General features: G+C 33.5%; 1 protein-coding gene across 1 annotated transcript in view; it reads right to left on the bottom strand.

Annotated features, from left to right (window-relative positions):
* Positions 1 to 12,472, bottom strand: part of LOC148949741 (uncharacterized) — a 52,720-nt gene that overhangs the window by 10,381 nt on the left and 29,867 nt on the right. Inside the window, exons 6-8 of the mRNA XM_089093703.1 lie at positions 10,066 to 10,243; positions 6,639 to 6,811; positions 4,793 to 4,933 (exon numbers count right to left, since the gene is read on the bottom strand). Of these exons, the coding sequence (XP_088949829.1) occupies positions 4,793 to 4,933; positions 6,639 to 6,811; positions 10,066 to 10,243 (492 nt within the window). The remainder of the gene's footprint in view (positions 1 to 4,792; positions 4,934 to 6,638; positions 6,812 to 10,065; positions 10,244 to 12,472) is intronic.

The raw sequence follows: 12,472 nt of genomic DNA on the forward strand, positions 1-12,472 counted from the left end.
AAAAGTGATACAAGAACAAGAAAAAAGTGATACAAGAAAAAAGTGATACAGAAACTGACTGTTTATCTAGTACATATTTATGCTGTTTCCTTTCATCTTTCAAAATTTATCAGAAAGCTTTTCATTATTTTATGAAATTTCACTTAGTTTCATTTAAAATTAGGTATATGTTTTTAAGCCCAGGCACTGAAAGACAAAGGACTTTGTGTTCTTGAATTCTGATTTTCTTCAAAAGGTTTTCACTTTTTCAAATACTTCTCCTAATTTTTTTCGTTTAAAATGTAGATATATTTTAAGAAAACGTAGATATGTAGAGAACGTATCTTAAAAACATTTTCGTTTAAAATGTAGATATATTTTTTCGTTTAAAATGTAGATATATTTTAAGAAAACGTAGATATGTAGAGAACATAATAATCTTAAAACTTAAGATATGTTTAAGAAACGTAGAAAACGTAGATATATTTTAAGAAAACGAGAATTCTACTGGTAACCTATATTTAATTCAGCCATATCCATTGCTACAGCGTAAAGGTATGATTTATGGTTTATGGTGCCAATGTGTAGTTTATGGTGCCAATTAGGGGATTTGATTTCGATTGGTTATTTTGTTATTGAATTTTCCTTTCCTCTATAAGATAAGTTTTCAAATTCTTGGGATGGCTTTTAAACTATCGTTACCATTTTGCTCGGCCTTTTAATAATATAGGATAATATATTACAATAATATATAATTATATATAATGTTATCATTATTTAAATAATATATCATAATATATAACAATACGAGATACAAATGTTATTTTTTCACAGATACAAATGTTACTTTCACACTATTGTTGTCATTTTCCAAATATTAATTACAGAAATCTTTCATAGTTACAAATGTCACTTCTAAGCACGTGTTGTCATTTGGCTCGATAGATTTTTAAATTCCGCTTTCATATGGGTGTTAAATTACTTTTGTCTTTCTGTTTCGTATATTAATTAAAGCTTTACTTAACAATGGCAAATTTGGCTGATAAGCCATTGCTGTCTTTCTGGTTCTCACATTCTGCTTCAGACATTAATTAAAGTTTATTTTCATAGTTACAAATGTGGTTGTTAAACTACTGTTGATATTTTATTCGGTAGGTCATATGTTTGGTATATCAATTAAATCTCTCTTTCATAGCTACAAATGTAGTTATAGCAAATGCAATAGTAAATCCTCGCATGGAACATATTTTCCCCAATAGAGACCCCCAAACCAGATTCCAACCACCTCGGGTTGTTTCTGAGCCCAATCTTATCCCCCATTGGCTGCTTTACCTCCAGGTATAGAAAAACATCTGTCCCCTTCATTACGGAAAAAATCAGCAAAACATCCCGATAATTTTCCATTTTTAATTTTTTCATCGTACTGGTGTTGCCTAAGTTTTGTATTTCATTTTCTTTTTTGTCCCCCCCCCCCCCCCAGCTTTTCTACATGTCCCTTTATTTTTTTATTGTGTATATTATCTATTTCTTCTTTAGCTTTATCAGTTTCTTATTTTTTTAACTTGACCTGACACTGCATTTTAATTACTTTGACTAAGGAATGATTTATCACTCTGTTGCTGTAGTTTTGGCATTACTTTTCAGTTTTTCTTTATCTTTATGATTTTTTTTGCTTGCTTTGTTTATTATGACTCGGAAATTTGAATTCGGTCCTTCTGGGCTTGTGATATAAATTTTTGAAATAAATATCTTACCTAGCTGTTAAAGTAAATTGCCATTTTATTCGGTGTATAGAGTATCTCTTTCCATACGGGGATTATTATAAAGAAAAAAGGCAAAAAAAAAAAACACTTAACCCTCCTTAAACTTTCGCTTAATTGGAGTAGCACCCTAAACATAGGAATTAAATTTTAAAAAGAGTAGAAAAGAAAAGAAAGAAAGACAAAAAAAACTCTCCATTTGCGTGTCTCATGGTCGCAACAACCCTTCCTAACAACGACTCATCTGACCACCAACACACTCAAAAATGTTTTTTTCCATCCAACAAAAAAAATTAACATTTTTTTCCTTTTTTCATTTTTTTGGGGGGGCGGAGAACTTCAGAGCGAATGATATTCAATTTAACTATTATTCGGAGATTACACAGCCGGAGACAAATTGTCTTAAGATCTCTAAAGAAATCACACACATTCACCGACCTTTTCAATTATTGCAATTGAAATAATGGAAATTATTCCACAAATTTGGCCCAATATGATAGATTAAAAATAAAGATCTAGTTCTAACAACATGAGCAAGGCCTTACCCAGGGGGGGGTGGTTAGGAGGGTTTGAGCCCCCCGAAATGTTTGTCTGACTCGTAAAAGGGTAACAAAAATGGATCTAAACCAATTTTTATGCGTTTTTGAGGTTTTTTTGTGTAAACTCCTCCCCACCGAAAAAAAATCTTTGAGTAACCCCCCCCCCCCCCCACCAAAAAAAATCCTGGGTGCGGCCTTGAATATGAGGTGTCCTTACATGTCCAAACTAGTTTGTAGTTTCGTTTGGTACGTTATTTAAGCAAGTCCTTCATATTTACAAATATGGCTGTATGGCTGTTACAATAGTGTTGCCAATTTCTTTTGTGCATTAATTAAATCTACGTTTCACAGCTACTAATGAGGCTGTTAAATGAAATTATAATTTTATTTCACATAGAAATTAACTCTCTTCATCATATTTAAAAAAATGGCTATTAATCTAATTTGTCATTTTGTTTGGTATGTTAGTTAAACAAGTCTTGCATATTTATTACACTAGTATTGTCATTTAGTTTTGTGCATTAATAAAATCTCCGTTTCATAGCTACTAATGAGGCTGTTAAATTAAATTGTAGCTTTATTTCGTACAGAACATAACTTCTTCATATTTACAAATATAGCGATTAAATTTATTTGTCACTTTACATATATAAGTAACTCTCTATAGTTAGATTAACTCTCTAAGAACTGAAGTAACTCTCTAGAGTTTCTAAATAACACAAGAGTCAATATACATAGATAAGTTAACTCTCTCATTAAATATATAAAGATGGCTGATAAACCAGTATTGTCATTTGTTTGGTATATTGATTAAAAGTCTCTTTCATAGTTGTAAATATAGTTGTTGAAGTAATCGGGATGTTGGTATATTAATTTAATATGTTTTTCATAGTTACAAATGTGACGTTTGAGTTGCTTCTAAATCATATCTCTGAAAAAAAAAGTTTTTAGCACACAAAAGATCGTGCTTGGATGTTAGGATATTTTTAACGATTGTTTCCAATATTGTAGGGTAGAGTAGAATCGAGTAGAATATTCTTATTTACAACACATAAACAAATAAATGTCATAAAACAGCGCACATGCCTGGTGGCATGTTTAGCGCTGCTTTAGCGCTGAAAATATTGCCAACGAAAATAAACAGCCATCTTCTAACTAAATTTTACAACAACGAAAAAGAAAACCATTATAAACAAGATGCTTAGACTGTCGTAAGATGTTTCTTCACTTGTCATAGAAAATGTGGCTAGTTGCTGCATTCTTGAAAGGATTTTGGAATTGAGTTCCAGATTTTTGGCCCAGTGTGACGGATGCTGAATCCCGCTCTCGACGTAGAGCGAATTTCGCACGAAAGGTCTGAACGATGAGTAGTAGGATACTTATGAAATTGGGAATTAGTTGGAAAAATACCGGAGAAATTTACATGTAAATTACTATATTGATAATCGTAACAAATACTAGAGATAGAAATTAAATGAAGTTGGTCCAAAGAATAAATCCTGAAGTCCCACATAGGTGTCTAACTGAAGATCTGCAATCAAGATTAAAAAGAATCGTCACTGCTTTATTCTGTAGTATTTGGAGAGATTTGAAAACAGACGAAAAGGTAGATGCCCAGACCGAAATGCAATAGAGAAAATATGGGTGGACGAAACAATAATAAATAGATTTAAGAATAGCTTTAGGAAAGAATTGACGAAGATGAGTTAGCATGCCAATATTTCGTGAAGTTTTTAAATATAGTTTTTTTTACATATTTATGAAATGACAAATTTTCGTCTAAAATAATTTCAAGATATTTAAACTGATTTATCAGTTTTAATTCAAGACCATTCAAGAAAAGAGAGAAGCTATCTGACACTACTGATCCAGCTGGCGAAAATAACATATATTGGCATTTGCTTTCATTAAGAGCTAGTAAATTCCTTGAACACCAATCAGATACAGTTAGTAACATACTTTCGTGGTTCTGGAATAGAACTGATAGGTCCCAGCGAGAAGCAAAAATTACTAAATCATCAGCAAATTTTGTAATTTTACAAAGAGGCAAAACTTCTGGCAAATCATTTATAAAAAGAAGAAATAGAATAGGCCCAGGGACAGAGCCCTGAGGCACTCCGTAATTAATCGGAAAAGTTTCAGAACGGAGATCCCGAGATCTATCAACACAATCTAGTCGTCTCCCGGAAAGATAAGATGCAAAAAATTTAATAGCTTGCGTTGAAAACCATGAGACTTAAGTTTAGAAAGAAGCAACGGATAATTTACGCTGTCAAACACCTTGGCGACATCAAGAAAAATTGCCAAAGCGTGTTGACCTTCATCTAGTGAATCGTTAATATTTAATAAAAGCTAATGAATTGGCAGTTCAGTTGACTTTCCTTTTATAAACCCATATTAGGACACGTGTAAAATCTTACTATCAAATTAATTTTTTTGTAATTGACTATTTACAGGTTCAATTGACTATTTGCAAGTTAACTATTTGTATTTTCTAAAATCCCATTGTGTTACCTTTATCAGCTCTTTCAATCGATCAACGATGTAAAACCTTTTTTCGGTATCATATTTGGCAACGTCACCAGTGTGCAGCCATCCCTCATCATCGATCATGTTTTCCGTTGCAGCTGGATTTTTGAAGTAACCCTTCATAATCTATAAAATGTATTCTTCAGTAACATAGGAAAGCAAACGAGATTCTATAAGGTCAACCTACCACTTAGTGATCAATCAGCTTTTGTTGGTAATGGCAACCCTGTTAATAATCACCAAGAAACAGTGATTTAATGGTTGTTTTTATCAAACTAATTCCCGGGTCATATTATAGTCACGCCTGTGGACAAAATCAAAGTTAGCCAGACTACACGGCAAATTATGCACCCTGTTCGGATGTGGAGCTGAGCCTTTTCAACTTTCAAGAGTAGAACATGTGATTGACCAATTATAGTAATGATTTAAGTAACGACACAGTTGTTTGTTGTTTTTTTAATTAAAAAATATGAAAGCTTGAAACAATAGTTTGCCTATCTACAATACGAATCTTCCAAAAGATACAGAAACATAGTATTAGTAGGCAATACTTGGGAATCAGTTTGTATTTGTGCATATTTCACAGACGAACGTCTTTCCATTTCAGTTTTTCGGTTCAGTTGCACAAGTGTGACGATAAACCAAAGAAAAACAGAAATGCATCATTCATAAGCATAAGCTTTCTATCAAAAGGTCTGACTATGGTAGCGCTCAGGCAAAATATTGTAACTGATCCTTTCAATTAGGTTAGCTTGATCCAAATTATCTCATACTTTTAATAATAAATGTAGGTAAATTTTGACTTTTCAGTCATGGAATGTTGGGTGTAAATCACACCACCCATGAAATTATTCTTATCTGGCTACAAAATATTTTATCGAATTCAGTTTTCCTATTCTCCAAGTTTGAGCTCGAAAGGGTCCCACATCAGGCATGTCCAGAACATTTCTGTTTTGGAAAGAAAGAATAAAAGGACATAAACAAGTGAATCTTATGGAAAATATAAGAAACCATAGGAGCCATCGCAGACATCTCGGAATTTTGGTTCTGGCGTTGATTCAAAGATTAAATACCTCATCATGGTTGCATTAGCGGCCTAGTTAAGTTTTCTGTTCATAGATGTTCACGCTAAATTGTTTTTAAATAACAATCCAAATGTCCTCTTACTTTGAAATCATGTTAAGAACGTATCCAGGTTATATTTAATAATGTTTTCAATGTTCTTTTTCTTTTCATTTTTATAGGGTGTACTCCACTATGAAAAACCTTTTTAGAAGTGGTATTTTTTTTTTTTTTCCATACCACGGCACTTTGTATCGAAGGAGTTGTCGTAGAAACTTCGAAAAGGGCTTATTCGATTGGAATTGGAGTGGTTAGTGCCCTTTTTAATAGTCAAAAGTGATTGGAGGGCTACTAGCCCCCCTCTCACGCCCACCATTTCCCCAAACACATCCAATCAAAATTTTGCGACAGCAATTTTCTTCAAACTAGTTGAAAGTTCTGGAAATTATTTTCTGGAAAAAGTTTTTTTAATTAATAAGAGGAAACAGCATACATTTCGGGGAAAAGTCTGGAGTTTCTATGCGTATTCAAACCCAAATAGGATATGGAAACTCAAATTAAGCCAATTCATAGAGCTTACTTACCTTATAAGCCTAGGTGACCGATCTTATTTAGACAAAAATGCGTATCACACATTTTGATTTATCACGATCCAATGAAGTATTAAGCAAAACAATTATAAAGCTTACAGCTATATGTGTTAAGTATTGCCAAGCCAAAGTTTAGAACCTCGCCCCAGTACAGTCTAAAAATAGATGGAATCTTTTACTTGCGGCCCTTTGACACAAAGTTCCCCTTCTTCATTGGGTCCAAGAGCGTTCCCAGTTTCAAGATCAACCACCTTGACCTCTGTGCGGCTTACTGGCTTTCCACAGGATCCAATTTCAGCATTTTTCAATGGAGATAAGTGAGTTACAGGAGATGTTTCTGTCAAACCATAACCTGAAAAATCATATTGAAAAACGAAAATTATTCTCGCGAATTTTGTTTCAGAATACTTCCTAGTTTCAAGGTCGACAACCTTCAACACTGTTTGGCTTACTAGTTTTCTACAGAACTTGTCACCGCCATGCTGAAGATTAGATTGCGATTCTTTACTAAAATAAGAAGGTATTGGACCAGAGAAGAGGTCTATAATAGGTAAATTGTTAGGTTAAAACTAAGAATAAACCTAGAAGATAAAAGCAAACAAAACTTAAACTTAAAATATCAAAATAATCAAAGAATAAAGTCAAAAACTTAAATTTTATGAGCAAAGAAGTTGCGTTGTTGAAAAAAAACTCAAGTATCACAAATTCCATCAAAGACACAAACTTAAAAAAAAAACTACTAAGAAATTACTAGAAGAGAAACCTAGAAGAAAACCTAGACTTAGAAGAAAATCTAGAAGAAAACCTACACTTAGAAGGAAACCTAGAAGAAAAACCTAAAAGAATACCTATACTTAGAACAAAAACCTACAAGAAAATCTATATTTAGAAGAAAACTAGAAGAAAACATGGACTTAAAAGAAATCTTTGAAAAAAACCTCGTTAAATTTGGAAGTTAATGTCAGAAGTTACGACCGCACTTAAGCAGACATTGCTAAAATACCCAATTTCAACCCGAAATACATATATACCAAGACGTTATGGTGGCTATGATTTTTTTTTTTTTTTTAATATACACTTTAGCAACTAGATTTCAAATTTATTCGTTTCGACAGTAGACCTTCCAATAGAAATCCGTTGTTCTGAACCATAGCATCCGTTTTCTTTTCCGTTTTCTCTGTTTTTAAGTTTTCCTTTTCTGTTTTCATACTCCGCTTATGGCATTTTTATGGATAAAAGGCTAAAATAAATTATTATTTGTATTAATGCATCAAGTCATGTAAGGGATAAATCAAAATAAGTCTATATAGGTCACCTCACATAAATAGCTATATGATGATAACAGTCACTTTCAACATTCCTTTCAGCGTAAAGCGTGACAAAAGAATAGTTTTCCTCCTCAGCTGAATGACCAATGATTATTTTAGGCATTAGCACCAGGGATAAAAAAAAAAAAAATGATTCAGGAAGATCTTGTTTTCATTTTTAAACATTTATCAGAGTATTTAACGACCTATACCGAGCGGAAACCTGAAAAACCGCAAACAATGGGAGTTCCCAAGGGTTTCCAACGAAGCCATATGGGTCATTACACGTTAGAGCAAGTAGTCGTTGTTTTCATTGCTAACCAAAGACACAGAAAAAGAATATATGCCATATTCTGCAAAATTCTACGTTCATAATTGGCCATTAAGATCCAAGTTATTATTATTTCAATTTTCTGCCTCTGTAGTGCAAGTGTGACATTAAAACCAACAAAGGACCAACAAAAGCAAGGCCGTACCCAGGATTTTTTTTTCGGAGGGGGTTTTACAAAAATAAAATTGGGGGAGGGGGGTGGGTTACAGAAAAAAAACTGAAAAAAACACATACAAAATTTGTTTATATACATTTTTGTTACATTTTTAAGAGTCAGACAAACCTTTCGGGGAGGGGATTCAAACCCCCCCTATCCCCCCCTCGGGGTCCGGCCTTGAACAAAGGATATTATAAAACTTGATTTTCTTATCCACAGGAGCATTATAATGTCACAAAACAATAAATTCGTATTGCCTAAATAACTTTTCTCGTTTCCTTGCCCTTTGTCTTTTACCATTTAAAAAAAAAAAAATGTAACAAAAGAGACTAAGTATTTCAGGGTTAAGGCAATTTCACAAGAGAAATTTTATTTTTAGTTGCAAACACTGTTCTCTGAAGCTTCATCCAATAAAAAGTTGATCATTTTTCTTGATCCAGTTCTTTATTTTTTTCAACTGTAATTCTGCTTTTATTTGCTTTACTCATTTGATTGTTGTTAGTTTCGGTATCTTGTGAGGAATTTTGTTCTTCCTTTTTTTAGGCTGAGGCACACTTTACAGCAAAGTAGAATTGTGAGTTATCCTAGAAGTGATGGGTTTCTCAAGACGTTTATTGGTAATGGTTGGACCGAAACATTAGCTGGATTAAATGCTATAAAATTCCTTTTTCTCAATTCAATCCTGCCTACGCAAGGGGATTAGAAGAATCATTTTCTAATAAATCTGGAAAGTTAATTCTTCTGCAACGCTGTTTAAGAGAATGGCCGGTATACACAGGATAGAATTTTTATGACTATTTCCATGGCACCGGACTTCTAACAATTTAAGGCCAGTGGCGTAATTTCGTCAAAATCTTAGGGGGGGATGGAGCCAATTTTCCCAAATCAAGTGAAGATGACAAAGGAGCCACATAGTACCATAAAGGCAAAGATATACTAAAGAAAACTGAGCCGTTTCTCTAGATGACTGAATTATGACAATAACACTAATATTAGTTTTGACGAGATTGTTTAAGAAACTAAATTTCATCAGGAGGGGGGGGGGGGTAGACTAATATCTCTAGGAGGGAAACCGGGGTGTCGGGGAGGGGGGCAGTTGACCCCTGTCCCCTAGCAAATTACCGCCTTTATTAAGGTCAGATTGTCATTTTTCTATTTAATCTTGCTCCCAAAGTAGAACAACTTCGGAGAGCATATTAGGAGAATTATTCTTCTAAGAAGTCTGGAATTTTAATTCTTATGCGAAATGTTTTAATAGAAGGGTAGGATGAAGTAGTATAGATATAATCAGCTTGCACGCTCTGACTCAGTATCATGGTTGTTTTTTAGCTGTTAAATCAGGCATCCTATGAAGAACTAGATTTTTTTTTATCTCAAAATGTACTTGGCAGTCAATTTCAGTTTGGTACTTTACAGTAAACTTCAAAAAGCTTATTAGTAGTGGCTGGACTGACAGAAGTGGCTGAACGTGATCAGTTGCCATTTTTCTAGTTATTCTTGCTCCCAAAGGAAAACCATTCCAGAGAACACATTAGGAGAGTTATTCTTCTATGAAGCCTGGAATTTTAATTCACATATAAAAAATTTTAATAGGAAAGTAGGAAGAAGTAGCATAGGCATTATCAAAATGCACCCCTTGACTCAACTGACTCAGTTGCACCTCTTTGACTCAATTGCACGCTTTGACTCGTGTTTTTTTTTTTGCTCTTACTGTTAGTTGAGGCATCCTGGGGAGACTAGATTTTTTTATTTTATTCCAAAATGTTTTTTATTTATTCTAAACTTCAATTTTAAGCTGTAGGCCTACATACCTTCTTGGAGGGTAATTCCAGGATTTCTTAATTTTTCAAGCAGTTTATTTGCAGTGGCTGGACCGAGAGGTGCAGCACCTGACATAACAGTATGCAGCCTTTCAAACGCCTTTAAATTTAGTTTCTTCTCATTTCCAAGGTAGCTGATTAGTGGAGGGACAAGTTGTAGCATAGTAGGCTGAAACAGAACATCATATCATAATCTGATTCCATACCCAATCGCATTGAGATATTAGAATACGTAAGATTTGAGGTTTGAGCAAAGTACTCAGAAAGAACCTGAAGCTTCAGAAAACCTACCCACTTTGTTTAACTCAAAAAGTACCAAAGACATTGAAAATAAATTTTGATTGTTTGAACTGGTTAAGTGGAAACTTACACAATTGTACATTTTTTGTCTGTAATGTAATCTGTGTTTATGTGTATATGTTTTATGCGCTATGTTTATGTGTTTATGTTTATGTGTAATGTAATTTGTTGTTTGAACTGGTTAAGTGAGACTTAAACAACTGCGCTTATTTTATGTATCATGAATTGTAATTTTTGTTATGTGAGAAAATTAGTAGTTTTGTTTTTCAACGAAAAAAACTCCATTATTTACTTTTGGTACTAGTTGGTGCCAAATTTAGAGAAAAAAGCGTGATTAACAAGCTAAAGCAAAAAAAAAAAAAAAACAAGCTAAAATCATGTGGCACCATGCACCTTAAGAACATGTCTCTTTTCTTAGATAGTGCAGTAGTCTTTGAGAATCAAAGGACTGCTAATGTTTGAATTTCTTCTGACGAAAAGCGTTGTCAAACTTATTGGTTTTGATTATTTGCTTTTACGGTTCAGTGTGGCAACTCTGACGGAAACATGATACTTTCCTAAAAACTTCATAATCAAACAGTTCATGGTAACGACCTGTGGTAACGAAAGAAACCAAAACTGTAAAAAACGGAATTTTGATATAAATAGATATATAAAAAGAATTGGTTCTTATGATGATACCAATTCATTAAGGTTAGCGTTATTCATTATAAAATTCATTAAGGTCAGTGTTACGCATCGAAAGGTATGAGCCTGAGGAAATATGCCTGATTTTAGAAAATGGGGGAAAAACCCCAAATAATCAAGAAATCCTATAAAATTTTCCCTATAGAAACTTCCTGTAAAATTTTCAAGGTGCCATCTGCAAAAACGGGGAGTTTTGTAATTTTTGACAGAAGAAAGATCACGGGTGCGTGTTTATTTGTTTTGTTTTTTTTCTTTTTCCCAGGGGTGATCGTTTATTTGTTTGTTGTATTTTTGTTTGTTTTGCCCAGGGGTGATCATATTGAATGCGTCATAGATACCAAAAACGGTACGATCACTCCTGGGAAAAAAGGATGTAAGTAGCTCTTTAAATACATATGAATATGACGTCATTCAAATGAAAAATGTTATTTTTTTTCAAAAATAAGCCTCTAGAGGAATTTTCCCGAACTCGTGACGTATCTAGATGGTTTTTTTTTAGAACATTTCGAGAAAAAATACATACATAAATACACAATAATTGCTTGCTTAAAAAACATTATGCTGCATCATGTCTAAATATCTAGCTGTTTGCCACCTTTTAATTATTTTAAAAATACAAATTAATAACCATAACAGTTTTGAAAGTGTCATAAATATTCAAGATTCCTTTGAAATTCGCCCGAATGAAACAAATTACCCAGATAAGGTTTAATGAAAAAATGACCGCCATATATTTTCTTGTGGAGTCATATATTTTGTTGTTAAAGTTAATTATATTTTATAACCAATTTATAACTTAAAAATGAGTTAATTATATCAGATACCCGATGATATTCCCCAGACAAATTTAAAAAAAAAAGGCAGGTATTTAGGGGGATCTCTGTTGTGCTCTTTTTGAGTATCTCCTCTCTAGAAAAGGGATTTTAATTGACTATTCTATGTAAAAGATATTTTGTCTCATTTGTATTCCTTCTCTTCTCTTAACCCTCGTAAATTTTAAACTGAAAGTACCACGGGCATCAAAATATAAAATTCTATGCCCCTGGACCCAGAACCGTTCCTAGAGGAAGTGGGCAACCAGGTCAGCTGCCCCGGCTATTGCATCTCGGTGGGACGCCACGGTTGGGGGATTGCTCACTTTGATCAAATTTTTTCGCTTTGATTCGGCGTTTTCGCTTATATTTGAGTCGGAAGGTGGGGGTGTGATTATTTTTCCCCGAACACCACCAACCCTAGGAACGACTCTGCCTGAACCCATCCTAGGTCTATTTATATCTAATTTTAAGGGTTTCTGATAATGATTTCTGAGTTATGAAGTTTTAGGGCAGTCTATTTATATCTAATTCTAAGGGTTTCTGATAATTATTTCTGAGTTATGAAGTTTTAGGGCAGTATAACGTTTTCGGCAGTG

This window comes from Artemia sp. Qi Xiang Cuo, chromosome 8, assembly GCF_049724085.1.
Source record: "Artemia sp. Qi Xiang Cuo chromosome 8, ASM4972408v1, whole genome shotgun sequence".
Taxonomy (NCBI): domain Eukaryota; kingdom Metazoa; phylum Arthropoda; class Branchiopoda; order Anostraca; family Artemiidae; genus Artemia; species Artemia sp. Qi Xiang Cuo.